General features: G+C 44.8%; 1 protein-coding gene across 1 annotated transcript in view; it reads left to right on the forward strand.

Moving 5' to 3' along the window:
* The window catches only part of FUBP1 (far upstream element binding protein 1), a 1,223,929-nt gene that overhangs the window by 95,132 nt on the left and 1,110,094 nt on the right, over positions 1 to 18,703 (forward strand). Inside the window, exon 5 of the mRNA XM_044085874.1 lies at positions 4,640 to 4,654. Coding sequence (XP_043941809.1) covers positions 4,640 to 4,654 — 15 coding nt within the window. The remainder of the gene's footprint in view (positions 1 to 4,639; positions 4,655 to 18,703) is intronic.

The following is an 18,703-nucleotide window of genomic DNA, read 5'->3' on the forward strand; positions in this document are numbered from 1 at the left end:
AATGCATACAGAAGTCCCCGGGGCCAAACTTGGACTAGAGCGTCCCTGCTGGGTTGGCCTGGTAAAGGGAATAGAGTGAAGTATTCTCTGCACTTGCTGTTTTGGGGAGTAGCAAAAAGATCGCAGCAAGGCTGACCCCACTTGAGAAATATCTCTCTCACTACAGAGTCTTTCAGAGACCACTCGTGAGGCATGAGTATAGCTCTGCTCAACTTGTCCGCAATGTGATTGGACTTCCGGGATGTGCGTTGCTATCAGAAAACGCTGAGAAGAACGCCCATTGCCACAGTCTGAGTGCTTCTCGACACAGGGGGTATGATCTGGTTCCGCCTTGTTTGTTGATGTACCACACTACAGACATATTGTCTGTCTGGATTGCAATCGTTCCCAAGGAAGAGAGTCTTGAAGGGCTTGCAACGCTAAAAGCACTGCTCTCATCTCCAGAACATTTATGTGCAAGTGGCATTCGTTTGGTTGCCATGTGCCCTGGACTGTCCTGCCCTGATAATGCCCCCCCCACCCGATCAGGGAGGCATCCGTTGTCAGAGTAGCAACCGGAGGAGGTGGAACAAATGGTCTTCCCGACAGGAGCTGGGGGGAAGACATCCACCACATGAGATGCTTTTTGCACGCTTGCGTGATCATAATGGTGTGAGACATTGGAAGTTCCTGGTATGACCATTGAGAAAAAAGCATCCACTGAAGGATCCGCATGTGGTATCTGGCCAATGGGAGGAGAGGTATGGCCACTGCCATGATTCCCAACACCTTTAGAACTAACCTGGCTTTGGCTCTGTTGTTGTTGAGAAGAAGAGACACCAATTTGTGAATGTCTGATATCCTTTGGTTCGTTAGCGTTGCAGACATGTTTATAGTATCTAAATTTGCCTATGTAGGTAATAGTACGACAAGCGACAAAACAGACTTTTCGCAATTTATTGAAATACCCAGTTTTTGACAAGCGAAAAGTATAATCTCTGGCCATCAGAAGGAGATGCTTGGTGGGAGCTGTGAGAAGCCAGTCGTCCAAATATGGAAACACCTGGAATCCTTGTCTCAGGTGAGAAGCTACCACTGCCATGCATTTGGTAAACACCGGGGCAGTGGTGAGACCAAAGGGCAGGGCCCTGAACTGAAAATGACTGGTTCCCAGCCTGAAGCGGAGGAATCTTCTGGAGCGTCTGTTCATTTTTATGTGATAGTACGCATCCCGAAGGTCTATAGAGCACATCCAGTTTCCTTTGCCCAAAAGGGGAAGAATGGATTGCAGCGTGACCATCCGAAATCTTGTTTTCTTGACTGATTTGTTCAAGACACTGAGATCCAAAATCTGTCTCCAGTCCCCTGTTTTCTTTGGAACTAAAAAGAACCTTGAGTAGATTCCGGATCCTTGTTGGTCTGCTGGCACTGACTGAATTGCTCTTTTTGCAAGCAGTTTTGAAATTTCCAAAGCTGCTATATCCCTTTGAGCGGGTGGAACATCTGGAAGGGATTTTTTTGACTGATTTGGAAAACGAAGAAAAGGGAAATTAGGGTCGGGGATAAGAATCTATGTTCTACACTAATTTAGGAAGAATTAAAGTTAAAAGGGGGGAAAAAGAGTAACTTTTTGAAGAAAAAGCTAAAACTCACCAGGAACCGGTAGAAGCAACCAACCTCGAAGCTGTAGCGGCAAACGAGATCTGAGGTAACTCTCGCCTAGCATTGTGGGATATAAGGGGAGCCTCGAGCCGGTGGAACCAACTCTCGAGCTTTTAGAGTGGCCGAGTCGGAGCCGAGGTCGGCTCCGAACCCATCCAGCAAGAATGAAGGCGAGATAGACAACTTAACATCTGTACTTTCCTCAGAGGGGCAAAAAACATTAGACCATTTAGAAGAGCTCCTACACCAACATGGGACCTCAACTTTGTTCTGGAAAAACTACCGCTACCTCCCTTTGAACCAGCTTTTTCTGCAGACCTTCAGTTCCCATCTTGGAAGACTGCCCTGCTCCTGGCAATAACTTCTGCTAGGAGAGTTTCAGAATTACATGCACTTATGGCAGTGGAACCTTTCCTCATTTTTCATCAAGACAGAGTTTCTGTACAAGCTAATCCTTCATGCCTAAGGTAGTTTCCAGTGTAGCTTTAAATCAAACCATCCAGCTACCCACTTTCTTCCCCAATCCACAGAACAAAGGTGAGAGACTCCTGCATTCCTTGGACATTCACAGGCAGCTTCGATACTAGGATAAAACTAAGGCTTTCAGAAAAACTGACCAGCTGTTTGTTTCCTATGCTACAGCTTCTCAAGGGAGGGCCATATCCAAGCAAACCATTTCTAAATGGATAGGCCATTGCATACGATTCTGCTATACCCATCATGGGAAACCAGTTCCTCCTACCATTAGATCCCACTCTACCAGGGCAACAGTTACCTCTACAGCTTTTCTCAGGGGGGTTCCTACCAAGGAAATTTTAGAAGCTGCAACTTGGAGTTCTGTATACTCCTTCACCAAACACTATCGCTTACCTCTTTTACTCTAAGTCCAGGGCAGGCTTTGCCACTGCAGTTCTGCAGGGCCTCATTGCCTCTACTAATCCTCTACCTCCACCCTACTTTAGCTTTGGCACTCAACCCAAGTGTGATGACTGCAGCAGGGTAACACTGTGAACATACTACAGTTTTGTAGTTACTATAAATGATAGTGTTCACCCTGCTGCAGTCCAGGTTACCCTCCCTGCAACCCCTCTGATCTACTGGCTAAATCTTTGCTATGCCTTACTGATGCATCAGCTTATAGCTGAAGGGATTTTGTGTTTGTGTTCTCACCTATTGGTACTCATTTGGATTACCTTTTTGGGGGCACCTGACATCTGGGGCAAGGAAAACTGAAGAAAATGGCATTGGTTGCAATATATGTACCCCTGGCACACTGAAGTCAGGGATGAGGCGACAGCAACAGATGTCGGACCAAGACTTTGGAAATCTGGCCGACTGCCGGACCGCCTGACAGCAGGATAACCCAAGTGAGATGACTGCAGCAGGGTGAACACTCTAACATCTACATTTATGGTAGGTACAAAACTGTACTTTTCTGTAATCACCCCAAGGCATTCAGCCACCCTAGATACTTGCGTAGCCTCCCATAACAAATCTTAACAGCATCCAAGTTTCAGAATGGGTGGCAAACATAAGATCTTCACCTAATCCTTGACTGTGGGTTCTGTTCTGAACCCTCGGAGCAGAGACTACTGCATCATTCTGCTTGTGCTGTCCAAGCTCTCGAGCCAGGCTCTTCCCATAATGCTTCTCTGAGATTACCTTAGATCTTTCGCTGCTTTGCAGACCAGATGTGTTTCTTCCATCTCTAGCTTTGGCAGTTAAATTGTGCAAGTCTTTGGAATTTTTTTGTCCAAAATCTTTACCCCCCCTTATCTTGTACTGGTCAGGTATTGACTTTCCCAAAAAAATCCTTTTCTCTGGTCGCCGATAATGGTGGATCAGTCACCCTCAAAACCTGCTAAGGACACTTCAGTATACAAGAAGTGTAAAAAAAAAAAAAAAAAAAAAAGATACAGACGGGCACACCTTGTGTCTATTACCTTGGTACAATCCACTTGCAAGAGATTTGTGGTATTTGTCATGGGTTCTCCTCCTGTACATTTAATAGAGAGGAAGAACAAGTTAATACTGAAGAGACTTCTGAAATCTTTTGAAGAGGCTGTATCTGGTTCCAAAGCTACTAGTTCCGAGGTGAGTTGGGACCCACTAAGAATTTTGAAATTTCTCTGTTCCAAAGAGTTCTTCAACACCAGAAAAAATGTCAACACCAACTAAATTTACTTGGGAGCAGACTGCCTCCTCTACATTGGTACCTAAAATGCTAGAGCTGCTGTCTGTGCCTCTTGGTGACTTGACCCTTGTAGTACCGACCCAGGCTCCTGGTCTGGGGACTGTTTCACTGCAGGGTGTGACCCCTGTTAAAAGCAATCCATTTTGGTTCTGGGCTCCCACACCTCTACGGGGGGACGACCTGCCTTCTGGATCATGGAGGAGGCATTATTCTCTGGGGAATTCAGTCTTTACCGTCCCTGTTGGGACATGTATCTTCCTCCTATCGACCAGAGCTACTATTGGCCTCCTCCCCCAGGCAGAGGGCACAAGTCCCAGGTGACTTCCACTTTGGGGTTTCTTCTTTGAAACCTTTCCTGGAACACCCCCCCCCCAGTGTCCCTGTGAAGTGCAAGAGGAAGCACCTGGACTCCCCGGAAGAGTCTCATCTAAGATGCTGACTTTGAACGGGAAGGCTTCCCATGGCACCCCCCTCATTCCTTCGGGGACATCCTTGAAACCCTGAAGCAGAGGGGTGGCTGGTCTTACACTTAGCCTTCCTCCAAGGAATCTGTATACCTGGAGGCTTTTTTGCACAGACTCCATAGAGCCAATTTCCAAGGAGACCTGACTATGTACTATCGCACTTTACTAGTTTAGAGAGATTTGATTAAAGAACTTTAAAATATGTTCTCAGGAGCAGTGGCTGAGTTTCTCTATTCTAGGGTTGCAAGCTGAGGGGAAACTGTTCCCAAGTCCTCCGTGAGGCTCATAGCACATGCAGCTGAAGGGATGATGAGAGCATTGGTTCAGGTATAGCCATTAGAAGCCACCCCTGCATGTGCTTATGCAAGTATGCAGAGCCATTCAGTCATTCATCAATACTATCTTTGACAGATCTACTCTTTTCGGCCCAAAGGTTAAAGATACTTTAGCCACAAGTGAGCAGGATGGTAAGACTTGCCTGCCGTAGGCATACGTTTCTCCACTCATCAGAGACCTTACTCAAGGAACCAAATGAGTGGGAGATTGTCTATATATAAAAGTGCCTTTCCACAACTCACGAGGCAAAGACCCCCCCCCCCCAGGGCACAAGGGGAAACTGAATAATCCGCCCTAGGGGCAGGAATGGATCGTGGAATTAGGTTCCAGAGAAGAGTCCTCTGGCACCTCCTGTCAGCATCCCTGAACGGATGCCCAGTTGCTTTCCTCTGGTAGGCAGTCGGGGGAGTTTATCCCTACACCTATCAGCCTGGCAATTAATAACTTCAGACGGGTGCAGGGAATAATATCCAGAGAATATCCGATCCCACTTCATGTAACTCCCAAACCCCAAAAAAACTCCCAGATTTTCCACCAATCAAAGGGAGTCAGCAGTCGTAGAAATGCAAAAACTGCTTGAAAAAAGTCCCACCAGACTAAACTAAACTAGGTTTACTCCAGATTCTTTGGTGCCCAGAAAAAGGGGACTGGAGACCCACTTTGGATCTCAGCTGATTTAACAAGTCTTCATCAAACCAAATTCTGGACTGTCTGTACAAGCCATATTTCTTTTTTTTGGAAAAAGGCGACTGGATGTGCTCTGTAGACCTCGTAGATGCTTATTGCCACATAAAAATGGAAAGAAGCTCCAGGAGGATGTCCTTCAAGGATGCATCTGCGGTCTTTACAAATGGGTTGTCCTGTCGTCAGGCAGCCCTTCGGTCGGCCAGATTCCAAAGTCTGGGTCTGGGTCTGGCTTCGGCTGGTGTCGCACTTCACCCGACGTCATTGCGGCAGTTATTCGGGTATAAAGGCATCAGCCGACACCATTTTCCTCAGTCTTTCTTGCCGCGTGGCGCCCGAAGCAGAAGCTGTTCGCAAGTGCCGGTCGGTCAGATCCAGAGATTACTACTGCCGAATACTACTTCGAAGACTTCTATAAAGCTAAGTACCCCGTTGGGGACTCTTTCTTGCCTCAGCCGATGTCAGAGAAAGTTAATAACTGTTTATCTTGTGGGAAACAAATACCTCATAAAGATTTCCACTCCTATTGTATACATTGTTTAGGCCCAGACCATGACGTAGCAGCTTGTCTAGCCTGTGCTTCTTTTAACCGACGGACGCTTAAGACGTCTGTCGGACTTTGCTGAACAGATTTTCGGCTCCGATTTTGCCTACATTATGCCGTCGGATCCTCCGACTACGCAAATTACCAAAAAACGCAAAGAAAAGGACCGACACTCGCGGGTTAAGCAAACCACGAGTGTCTGTTTCAGCCGAAACCGAGCAAGCGTTTTTTCTTCAGCCGATATCATGCCTTCTACCGAGGCCTCTTCTAAAATGGTAGAAACTGCTTCTGAAATCCAACCTGGCTTCTGAAATCCAACCTTCTGTTGCGGTTTCACAGGATTTATCAGACACCATTCCCCTGGATGTTTCAACCCCTGCACGTGGAGCTGCTAGGCCTCCTCCAGCTATGTCTATTAAGGCCTTTGCCAGGGCTAAAGCAGCCAAAGCATCAAAACCTGTGCCTGCCAAGCCCCCTTCTCACAGGCCCAGCTCCAGCTCCCACATGCTTTCTTTGGCTAAGTATCTCATTTCTTTAATTCGTGGAGCCCAGCCTCATCCAGACAGGGCCTCTCTCCCTCCTCCAGAAAAGAGGCCTAGAGCAGAGCCCCCTGAGCCAGTATCCACAGATGATTCCTCTGATGACTCGGAACATAGAGGCCCTCCTGAGGCTTCTTATTCTCCTTACGAAGATTCTGATGCTGAGGAGTCCATCCCTTCAGCCTCTCCTCCTGAGGAATTTTCCTTTGGGGAAACCTTGCATGCTATGAGGGAACAATTTCAGTGGCAGGGCCAAGATTTCTCAGACTCTAGAAAAAGGCTTAGGACCTTTCTACATTTGCCACAGCACAGGCCTGTAGCTATACCTCCAGTTCTTTCTGTTGTTGATGATGCATTTAATGATGCTTGCACTGCTCCTGATTCTTTACCTCCGGCTCCTGCTAAGCCCGATAGGTACTACAGGGTCCCGGACACTCATCACCACTTAGTCTCTGGATCTGCAAAAGGAGCCTTATATATCTCCCAGGGTCCTAAAGCTGTAGCCACTACTTCTTCTGAAAACCCCCTCCCCTCTGAAAGGGAATCCAGGTCCTTAGAGAGATGGGGTAAAAAAGTTTACACCTCTGCTACTTTGTCAGCTAGAGCTTTGAACTGCCAATTTCATATGATTCAATATCAAGAGTTTATGCTTGACCAGTTGACTAAAGCTGTCCTCTGAAGAATCTTTAGATAAAAAGTATGTTCAAGAAATGGTACATAACATACAGCAGGTTAGTAACCATTCTTTAAAATGTGGCTATGATGCACTGGAGGCTTCCTTTAGATCAGCCATGACTGGCACAGTTATCAGGAGGCATGCATGGTTGAAAGAACAGGCACTACCAGACCATGTCAAATCTAAGCTTTTGGATGCACCTATGGACAAGGTCAATTTATTTGGTTCCCCTGCACAGCAGGTACTAAAAGATGGAAGAGAAAGCAAAATCTGTGCAAACAGTGAAAGATTTCTTACAAGTTCAACCTCCAAGGTTTAGCAGGAACTGGCCCTCCAAGAATTGGTCCTTTCCGGAATCCTCTAAGGCACAAAGAGGCAGGAATAGGCGCTCTAGAGGCAGAAACCAATCCAGGGGTGCCTACAGGGGTTGCCAGTGGCAGGGTAACAACCAACGAGGCACGGATACAGCCACCACTACAACTCAATCACAGTGACTTGGCGGTGGCACCACCTACCAGGGAACAACTAGAAGCACCCTTAGGCGGAAAGCTAACCTTATTCTCAAGAAACTGGCACTGCATTACAAGAGAAAAATGGATTTTGCAAACTATAGACCAAGGTTACAGGTTCCATTTCCATACTCTACCAGAGAAGAGAGGAATGCCAAACCTTCCACCTACTCAAAGGACAGAAGCTCTAAAGCAAATATCTCAATTAAGAATGAGAGCTGTGGAAAAGGTACCATCTATGGAGCAAGGAAGGGGATTTTACTCCAGACTCTTCCTGGTACCAAGAAAAGAAAACAAATGGAGGCCTATTCTAGACCTGTCCGCTTTAAACACATTCCTCATTGTTCCAAAATTCAAAATGCTGACCCTACAGCAGCTTCTTCCCATGCTGGGCAAGGAGTCTTGGCTGGTAACTCTAGATCTCAAGGAGGCATACCTGCACGTCCCCATAAGACCAATTTGCAGAAGATACCTCAGATTTCTTGCAGGATCAGAGCATTATCTATTCTCAGCATTGCCCTTTGGCTTATCTACTGCGCCCAGAGTGTTCACGAAATGCCTGGCATCAGTAATCGCTCATTGCAGACTTCAGGGGATTCAAATCTATCCCTACCTGGACGACTGCCTGATACAAGCGGACAACAAAAACAAACAGAAGACTTACAAAGAGTCATCTTCTTGCTGCAAGCCCCGGGATACACAGTCAATACAAAAAAGTCAAGGCTGATTCCATCCCAAAGAATAACCTTTCTGGGTGCAGAACTGGACACATCAAAACAAATGGCATTCCTAACTGCAGAAAAGAAAGAGCAACTTCCTCTCTTCTTCTTGGCATTAACGAAGCAGAACCATCTAACTGCAAGAAAAGTGCTGCAAGCTCTAGGCTTCATGGCATCCTGCATAATACTGGTCCCTCATGCCAGTCTGCATATGAGAAAGCTACAGTGGTACCTAAAGAATTTGTGGTCCCAGCACAAGCACAGCCTAGAAACCAAAATTCCAATGATCCCATGCCTGAAACAGGAGTTCCTATGGTGGGCTCAGGCCTGCCAATCAAACACAGGATTGCCCTTCTGCAAAAGCCAGCCAAGACAAACCATCACGACAGATGCCTCAGACCTCGGATGGGGGGCACACATGCTGTCCAAGTGCATTCAAGGCCTATGGACTCAAGACCAGCTGCATCTGCACATAAATCTAAAAGAAATGATGGCAGTAAAATTGGCAATCCAGGCATTCAGACCCTTTCTCCAAGAAGGCCAGTTGATTGAGGACAGACAACACCACAGTTGTGGTACATCAACAAACAGGGAGGCACACACTCATACCCTCTATTCCGGCTGGCACTGGACTTATGGGATGTGGCTCTGACCTACAACATTCAGTTACAGGCAATTTATGTACCAGGGAAGGAAAACATTCTAGAAGACATATTAAGCAGAACTACAACAGATGCCCACGAATGGATGCTGCATCCGGACATCTTCAAAACCATCACAAGAAAATGGGGATTACCACAAATAGACTTGTTTGCATCCCCTTTCAATCACCAGTTGAAGAAATTCTGCACAAGGACTTACCACCCACTTGCTTGGAAGGTGGACTCGCTCTCTTTCAGTTGGAAAAGCCTGGCAGCATACGCATTCCCACCACTTCCTTTGCACAAGGTGCTTCTGAAGATCAAAGAGGAACGTCCGAGGATCATTCTGATAGCCCCAAACTGGCCAAGACAACATTGGTATCCACTGCTGAGGAGCATGTCCCGGGAACAAATATGGACACTGCCCCTGATCCCATTACTGCTAACGCAGAACTACAACATCCTGCATCCAAACCTAAAAACTCTGCAACTAACTGCCTGGAACATTACATAACAGCAATTAACCCAAATTTATCCCAAAGGGTTAGACATAATCCTGGAGGCTCGTAGACCTTCAACAAGAAAGAATTATGCAGCAAAATGGAAAAGATATCTCATCTGGAGTACTGCAAAGGGGCAAGATGTGACACTGGTGAACATAGCCAACATCCTGGAGTACTTGGCGGAGCTCTACCATACAGGCCTGTCCTATTCTTCCATCAAGATACATGCATCAGCTATTTCAGCAGAATACAGCTTGGATCCTCCTGTCTTCTCGCATCCTCTGCTCAGTTTCTGAGAGGAATTAAAAATGTAAAACCTCCCAGGAAACCTCCATTGCCAGCATGGGATTTGAACTTTGTGCTAGAAAAACTGACTCTTCCTCCTTTCGAACCAGCAGCAACAGCAGAATTACAATACTTGTCTTGGAAGACTGCTTTCCTGCTGGCAATAACTTCGGCAAGAAGGGTCTCTGAACTACAGGCATTAATGGCAGTGCAACCCTTCCTGATCTTCCATCAAGATAGAGTATCCATGAGAACAAACCCTACATTTATGCCTAAGGTGGTATCCAGAGTCTCTTTAAATCAGGCTATCCACCTTCCTACATTCTTCCCCAACCCACAGAACAGGGGAGAGGCTCTTGCATACCTTGGATGTACACAGACAATTACGCTACTACCTGGACAGGACAAAAAACAATAGAAAAACTGACCAGCTTCTGGTAGCATATGCAACAGGAAAGGAAGGAAAACCAATTTCTAAACAGACAATCTCCAAATGGATAGGAAATTGCATTAGATTTTTACTCCTACCATGGAAAGAAAACTCCAGAGAACATCAGGCCTCACTCCACAAGGGCTACAGCCACTACCACAGCTTTCTTACGAGGAGTGGCTACCAAGGACGTTATAGAGGCTGCTACTTGGACCTCCGTGCATACATTTGCCAAGCATTATTACTTACCTCTATACTCCAGATCCCGTGCTGGTTTTGCCACTGCTGTTTTGCAAGGGATCCTAACTACACCATAATCTCTTCTCATTTCCTCCTCCCCTAGTTTAGCTATGGTATTCTACCCATTTGTAAAGACTGCAGATGCATCCTTGAAGGACATAGTGCAGTTTTGTACCTACCATAATCGTAGATGTCAGAGAGGAATGCATCTGCAGTCAGGATTACCCACCCTCCTTCCCCTCTGAGGTACTCCTAGGGTATTTGCCAATCTTCAGCTAGCTTGGGGGGGATCTATTATGGTGTATTTGTTTGTATATATGTACATACATGCTTATTTTGTGTGTTTGCTCTCTACTATTTGGAAACTTTGGCATTTATCCAAATTTAGCCATCCAAGAGGGCACCTGGCATCTGGGGCAAGAAACAGAGGAAAATGGCGTCGGCTGATGCCTTTATACCCGAATAACTGCCGCAATGACGTCGGGTGAAGTGACACCAGCCGAAGCCAGACCCAGACTTTGGAATCCGGCCGACCGAAGGGCTGCCTGACGACAGGACAACCCATTTGTAAAGACTGCAGATGCATTCCTCTCGGACATCTACATTTATGGTAGGTACAAAACTGTACTTTTCTACGCTTCTGACTAGCCGCCAGCCATTACCAGTTCAGAGCACAACCCTTTGGACTCGCCTCAGGAAGAGACTACATCATGACTGTTGGCACATCTGTAGGCATTTCATTAAATCTCAATCCAATCTGCAGCTTACTTAACTGGATTTCATAGGGGCTCATCTAAATATCTCAGGAATAGCTTCTCTTACTCCAGAGAGACGTCCAAGTATCAGGGCTCTAGTCAGCCACATTCTCCAACGCAACAGAGTCTCAGCAAGACGTATCCTTCAAACATTAGATTCACTGGCTGCCTCAATCACTTTGTTTTTTCTGGCAAGGTTTCGTATGCAAATACTACAATGGCTACTAGCAACCCAGTGATCTGTGATTTGCCAACCAGCGTCTTGCTAAGTCTTATCACTAACCATTATAGAAAGACCTCAAATGGTGGCTTCACTCGGATCAAATTCTTTCTCCCCCAAGCCATAGTGACCACGAATGCTTCACAGATATGGTGGGAGGGGCATTATGTGAGGAAGACAGTTCAAGGCACACTGTTCCAGTTGGAGGGCAACTTGCACATCAATGCTGTAGAGATGAAGGCAGCACTGTTAGCATTGCAAGTATTCCAGGACATCCTTCCTCTAGGGACAGTTGCAATTCAGGCTAACAAGATATCTGTAGTCTGGTACATCAACAGACCAGGGGGAACCAAATCTTGCCCACTATGTTGATGGTTCTGGCAATGGGTGATTTTGTCCAACTGCTTTCTGATGGTAACACACATTCCTGCAAGTTCCAATGTGGTAGTGGACAATTTAAGCAGGACAATTCTTGTACCTCATGAGTGGTACCTGAATCCTGTAGTGGTGGACAAGATTTTCAGCCTAATGGGCCAACCTTGCTGCTGCGACCTATGCTTCTACTCTGAACAACAATCTTAACAAATGCAGAAGTTACTTTGCCCTAATCCCCCTCTGGCGGAGTCGCCCAGGGACGTTCTTCACAATTGGCCTCCCGGTCTGCTATATGCCATACATTTCTATAATCTAACAATTCCTAAAGAAAGCCAAAAAGATGAATGTAATCCTTATTGCCCCATTCTAGTCTTGACAAGTGTGGTTTTCCCCTTCCATTGGCTTCATCTGTTACAGAAACCATGGTTTCTGGATCCAGTTCTTGGTCTACTAACTCGCCCAGAGGGCATGGTTCACCCATATCTTCAACACCTTAAGCTGGCTTGTATGGCTTCTCCAATTCCCATGATTGCCAGGCACCCTTCTGTTCCCCTGTATAACGCATTATTGCACAACGCAAACCTACATCTGGTTCCTCTGCTTCTACGGTAAAGGTTCATCTAGCAGCAATTTCAAATTTTCATACTAGTCTGAATAGCTCTTCAGTGTCTCAAACTTTGTAAAGCCACCTTGTCTCTTATTGAGATCCTTTTTTAAGGAACCAGTTCTTCCATGGGATCCAACTACCGTCCAAACTTTAACCAAGCCCCTTTTGAACCACCAGCATCTTGTTTGGAATGTTTTTCATGGAAGCCTGTCACTTCTGCAAGAAGGGTTTGAATTGCAAGCAGTATTATGTAAATCACCCTACCTGATCTTTAGTAAGGACAGTGTGCAACTGAGAACAAATGCCTCCTTTCTACCAAAAGTCCTTTCTGAATCCAATATAAATTGGACCTTACAATTACCAACCTTTTTTACAGCAAGGGAGAATACGCACTTAATTTACTAGATGTGCGCACACAGTTGCATTTTTATCTCCACACAACAAAGGAATTGAGAATCTGATAGCCTTCTCACCCCTCTGGGCAACTCTGTCTCAACCATTTAGCCAAGGTAACCTTAGTAACGATCACTTTCACTTGTCAATTGCAAGGTCTTCAACTCTCAAAACTGTTAACGCCCACTCAACGAGAGCTGTTGCGACAGTTTTTATGCAAGAGCTTCACTAGGTGGTATTTGTGCAGCAACCATATGGTCTTCTCACCATACCTTCACTCATTACAAATTAGTCCAGGTGTCAGACTTAGCGTCCTTTGGCTCTGGTGCTTTGTAGTAATCTTTCAGGAGACCTCCCAAGGCTTAAGTAGTGGGGAATTCTGTCCCACTAAGGATTGGGTGAAGATTAACATCAGATAAGTCTTACCATCGGTGTTCATATTGAACCGTCCTTGATATACCCACCCGCCTTCCCCCATCCCAAGACTCTTGGGGGATCTCTTTAGGCTTCATTTAGTTTTCTCAAGGATTCATATAGTCTCAGAAATCTTTGTAATTACTGATATATACTGTCATCTGGCAAACTGAGGTAATCTGAGGAGCATTATGGGTAGAGCCTGGCTCAGTTTGTAGAGCGTGAGCTGAAAGATATGGTAGACTGTTCTGAGGGTTCAGAAACTAACCCAATGTCAAGGATTGGTGAAGATTAACACTGATGGAACGTTATGGTAAGGCAATTTTCTTCTGTGCTTTGCCCTTGACTTGTCTATTCTGCCCAGAGTGTTATGAGTACTTGGCTTTAGTAATGCGTTTACGTAGGACAAAAAACATCCGGATTTACCACTGTCTGGATGATTCTGATCTAGACATTTTTCCGAGAGTCTTAATTTCTCAAACTTTGGGTTTCACCTTTAATTCTGAAAGTAAAATGTCACCCCTTAATGAAAACTGTTCATAGCAGACTTGAGACAGATCTGCAGAGGGTTTCCTACCACAGGGAAAGATCACCCTTCTGACCCTGTACTTGCCACTTTCACATGACCGTGATCCCTGCAAGGGAGTTTTGGGCTACATTGTCTCATGCATCTTGATGCTTGCAGCCAGATTGCACATGGGATTCAGTGGTACCTCCCATGTGTGGAATCAAGTCACCAAACAGCAAGATTCATTTTTTTCTTTGCATCAAAAAAGGAACTTGGATTGGTGGATTTCCACCTGCAGACTCCTAGGGGCCCTCTTCGGACTTCCATTCTACTCGAAACTAGATCCTAACCAGTTTCTTTAGATCTAGCTTGGAGAGCATATGCAAACTGACTACATGTGCAAGGAAAATGGGATGTATACTTCAGCCACAAACAAGGAAATTATGGCTGCTGGAAGGCAGAGGAAACCAGGAACTTTGCATATCACATCACTTGTCTATTGGTAAACAATAGGGGTAAAACTAACTACTGCTTAAGTGGTACTGTGTGGTGCCTAGTAGCAATTCTGTAGCTGGTCTGTTTCCAGGGGAACAGTCTGATGGGAGAAACCTGCTGGCTGGTTCTCATTTCTCCATGGAGACCATTTTGGTAAAGAGACTGGCTGAAGTCTGGGGAGAGTAGATGGGTGGGGAATTGTTCACTGAAAGCATGTGGGGGTTTTCCTAGCTGGGAGAGCTCCAAAGCAAAGAGGTTGCACAATGCGTTTTAGCATGCGTAACCTTTTACGTTAACGGAAGTCAGAGTGTTGTCGGACTAGGATTTTTGTTCCTATTGGGATAAAACTTTAGCATTTGATGTACGTAGTTGTCTGTTGCTATTAAGTTAATAGGTTCTAGGGTTTTTAAGGGATTTCAGTAAAACAAGTTTTGTAAGATGTGACCAAACAGTTGTATAAAAGTTCAGCCTGCCAAACGGTGTGCGCATGTAACAAACGAAAGCTGGAAAAAATGAACTATCAAAATTCATATGTTCAGTTCTTTCCAAGTGTCTCCTACAACATAGCTATTTGTACTCTGCATTTTTTTGAATAGGGACGGTTTCAGAATGGTTATTCTGCGGAATACCTGGTATGAAGGAAAAGGAGTACTTGTAAATTGCAAGAGGCGCTCCAATAGTGATGGCGAAAAAAAATGGCAGGCTTGTGGTGCTGAGGGGCTACTGGCAGGGGGAGGATGATTGCACTGGCATGTTTTTATATTCCACCTAAAACTGCTACAGTGGAGCTTAAAATCTGGGAGAAATTCGTTTTCAGCAACGTATTACTTGTAGGTGGGGATTTGATGTGATTTGCAGCAGTGAAGATGTGTTGGGAGGGGAGGACAGAAGGGAAAGTATAACAAGAGGGTAGATATTTGAAATTTTTTGAAAATATTTGGCATGTAATGTGTGAATTCAGTAATGGGAGTTTGGAGTGAATTTAAATATTCCAAAAGATATTAAAATTTGGAATAGGCTAGACAGCATTTTATTTCACAAGATGATGTGCATTTAATTGAAGGTCTTGATATGCAGCCAATGTCCTGCACCTATAAAAACATGAGGTAACACTGAATTTAAAGAATGGGTCGTGGAGATTCCGGAGCTATTGGAGAATAGAATTTTCTTCTGAAAAAATGTAGCTAGGGAGTGAAAATTAAAGGAGTTCAAAAATAGGGTGGAAATTAGTGAGCTGTGGTTTAAGCAATGAGACTTTTTTTATTTGGGGGGGGAGTGACAAATATTGATTGCAGAATGGGGTGAATCTCGCAGAACAAGAGGTCAACTGCAGAATGCTGAGCAGAAAGTGGATATTTGTGTGAAGTTAGAGAAATAAGGAAATAAGATACAAATGGAAATGTTTATGGATGATAAACCAAGGTTAGTGGCAGGTGATGCTCGGTTACTAATTTTAGGATGGGAGGAGATGAGAGAATTTATGTATAACCAATCTACAGGAAAGTCCTTGGGGAATAAATGGCATTCCTGTGGGAAGTTTGAAAGCTAGGAGGGAAAAACTGAAAGATATGGGAGGCTTATTTAAGAGAAGTACCAACATCCTGGAAGAAAGCAGCGGTAGTTTAAATACCTAGAGTAATGATGTATCAGACTCTGCTTCATACAGGCCCATTTCAATAGTAAAACATTATTATAAAGTGTTCATGTCTAATGCAAAAGTAATACCTAAATTCAATATGGCTTTGTGGAGGGGAGGCAATAGTTCGACCACATTAATGATTCAGAGGGAAGTGGAATGTAAGAAAATGCCATTGCTGGTGGGTGTTGATGCAGAAAAGGCATTTGACAGAGTAACTTGGGAGTGAGCAGGGCAGTGGAAGAATTTTGTATTTCCTGAAAAAAAAATTTTGTTAGTAGGCTGTATGAGGGATTGGAGGTGAAGATTTAGGTGGTCCTTTCTGACTTTCTGCTTGAGCAGAGGAACCATGCAGGGGTGTCCTTTTTTTCCCTTTTATTTGCATTGTATTTGGAACCATTGCAGAGAAGTTAAGGGGCTCACTTTAAGGATATAAATGGTATGGTAGTCAAAAGCTGCTTGTATTTTGAAGATTTTATACCTGACAAAACCAGGAGGAGGCATTACAGTGAACTTTTGGGATACAAAAGGAAGCTGAAACAAAGGCAGTACTCTGCACAAATTGGTTCAGCAGTGCCCTTATTTATGGGGGCAAAATGAAGCCTTTAGGAGTATGGATTAAAAATTCTGGTGTGGCAGCTAAGGATTTGTGGGAAGGTAAAAATACACAAACTGAACTGCAGCTTTTGTTGTATGGGATAGTAAGATGCAAGAAGTCAAAATATTTAGTCGCTTTAGTCTTGTACACAGATCAGATTTATCAACCAGAGAAATGGTTATGGATAGCAATTAAGAGGTGAAAGACTATTGGGGGGGGACTGCAGGATTAAAGTGTGATAAGCAGATTCTTCCAGTACAACGGGGTGGATTGGAATTGACTCAGTTTTAAGGGGTACTTGAGAGCTACACAGTTAGGCTCCTGTACATAGCACCAGCAGAAAACTTTAATTCCATAGTGGAAAGGCATGATTTGCAAAAGGGTGAAGCTCAAAGGAGACTGGGATTTTGGATGCAGGTCTTTATGGATATAATAATTCATTACTATTCTCTTTAAAGTAGCAGAAAGTGTTATTCTAAGAAATAAGCCAACACTGGAATGGAGATTCTTCTGATAGCGTTTATTTATTACAATCTAGGATATAGACAGTAGGCACAAGGGGGCTGGAATTTATTGGAGAAAGCTGGCGAAGGAACCAAGGTATTTGGGAGCAAATGGCTAGAGACGGAAAGATTATAATGGGAAGATGCCAAGAATTTATTTGGACTGCAGCATAGAGATGGTCTTCCCTATCAATAATAGATATGAGTATAGATAAAGCGACAGAAATGAAGCGTCCTAAATGAGAGAGCAGCACTGGTAGATGTTCGTTTTACACTGCTGCAGTCATTACACTTGGGTTATCCTGCCGTAAGGCGGTCCCACAGGTGGCCAGACTTCCAAAGTCTTGGTCCGGCGTCTGTTGCTGTCGCTTCTTCCCTGACGTCAGTGCGCCAGGGGTATATAAGATGCATCCAACACCATTTTCTTCAGTCATTCTTGCCGTGCGGTGCCCGAAGCAAAAGCAGTTCGCAGATGCCGGTCGGCCGATTCCTGAGATTTTCTAAGTAATTTCAGATCCGAAGTCTTCAATAAAGCCAAGTACCCCGTTGAGGAAACTCTCTTCTTGCCTCTGACCGATGTCAGAAAAAGTTAATAATTGTATTTCTTGTGGGAAGCAAATAAAAGGACTTCCACTCTTACTGTATTCCATGCCTAGGCCCTGATCACGATGTCACTAGTTGTCTGTTTTGTGCTAGATTTAACAAACGCACTATAAAATGATCTATTGATTTTGCTTTGCACTACTTTGAAGGTTCAATTATACTATGCTGTTGGATCAACAGACTACCGCAATTCTGAAAAAACACAGACTAGGATAGACAGGCATCAAAGGTCCAAAACAGACTAAGCCTCTTCAAGGCTAGTCGCTGGTTCTCAGTGAGGTGCTTTTGCAGCCTCTGACACCAGCTACCTCAGAGCCACAGGCCACCTCCCGACTCCCACGTGGAGACAACTAGGACTCGGGGAAACTCAAGGTATTGGGCCTACGGAAACTAATTCCTCAGATGGGTCTGGAGCCACTGAGCAGGCATCGGAGGGTGTTTTCAGACCTTCACAACTTACCATTAAAGCAGCAGCCAAGACAAAGACACCATTAAAGACGAAGCAATTGCAGCATTTTCTTGGACAGTCCTCCATGCCTAAGAAACAGATGCTTAAAATGGTCGAAGACCTCATTACTGTAATCAGGGGTTCCCATCCCCCTCCTGAGAAGACCTAGGCAGGATACAGACTCTGATTCCTCTGATCAGGTTTCCATTTCCTCTTCAGACCAGGGATACTCTTCCTCCCTGTGAGGACTCTGCTGAAGAATATCTATCCCTTCAGCCTCTCCTCCTGAGGATTTTTCTTTTGGGGAAATATTACATACCATGATGGAGCATTTCCATTGGGAAAGTCAGGATTATTCAGAATCCAAGAAGAGGCTCGGGGACTTCCTTTTATTGCCTCTTGCACAGGCCCCTGGCTATTCCGCCTGTTAGATATTGTGGATTGTGTTCTCTGAATCCAGCTTATCTCCTGATTCTTTGCCCCCTGCACCAGCCAAGCCAGATGGGTATTAGAGTCCCTAAGTTTTTCTGCTGATCCAAAAACTATTTCCCAGGGTCCCAAAGGGGTTAAGGCTTCCATTGCAAAATATCCAGTCCCCTCTGACAGATTCTAGAGCCTTGGATAGATGGGGGAAGAAAGTTTGCACTTCTGCAACTTTAGCAGTAAGGGTTTTAAATTGCCAGTTTCACATGCTTAAGTACCAACAATATTTAATGGCTCAGTTAAAACAGAAAATGCTTGCA

This window comes from Protopterus annectens, chromosome 10.part0 (genome assembly GCF_019279795.1).
Source record: "Protopterus annectens isolate FY-2018-M chromosome 10.part0, PAN1.0, whole genome shotgun sequence".
NCBI classification, from domain to species: domain Eukaryota; kingdom Metazoa; phylum Chordata; order Ceratodontiformes; family Protopteridae; genus Protopterus; species Protopterus annectens.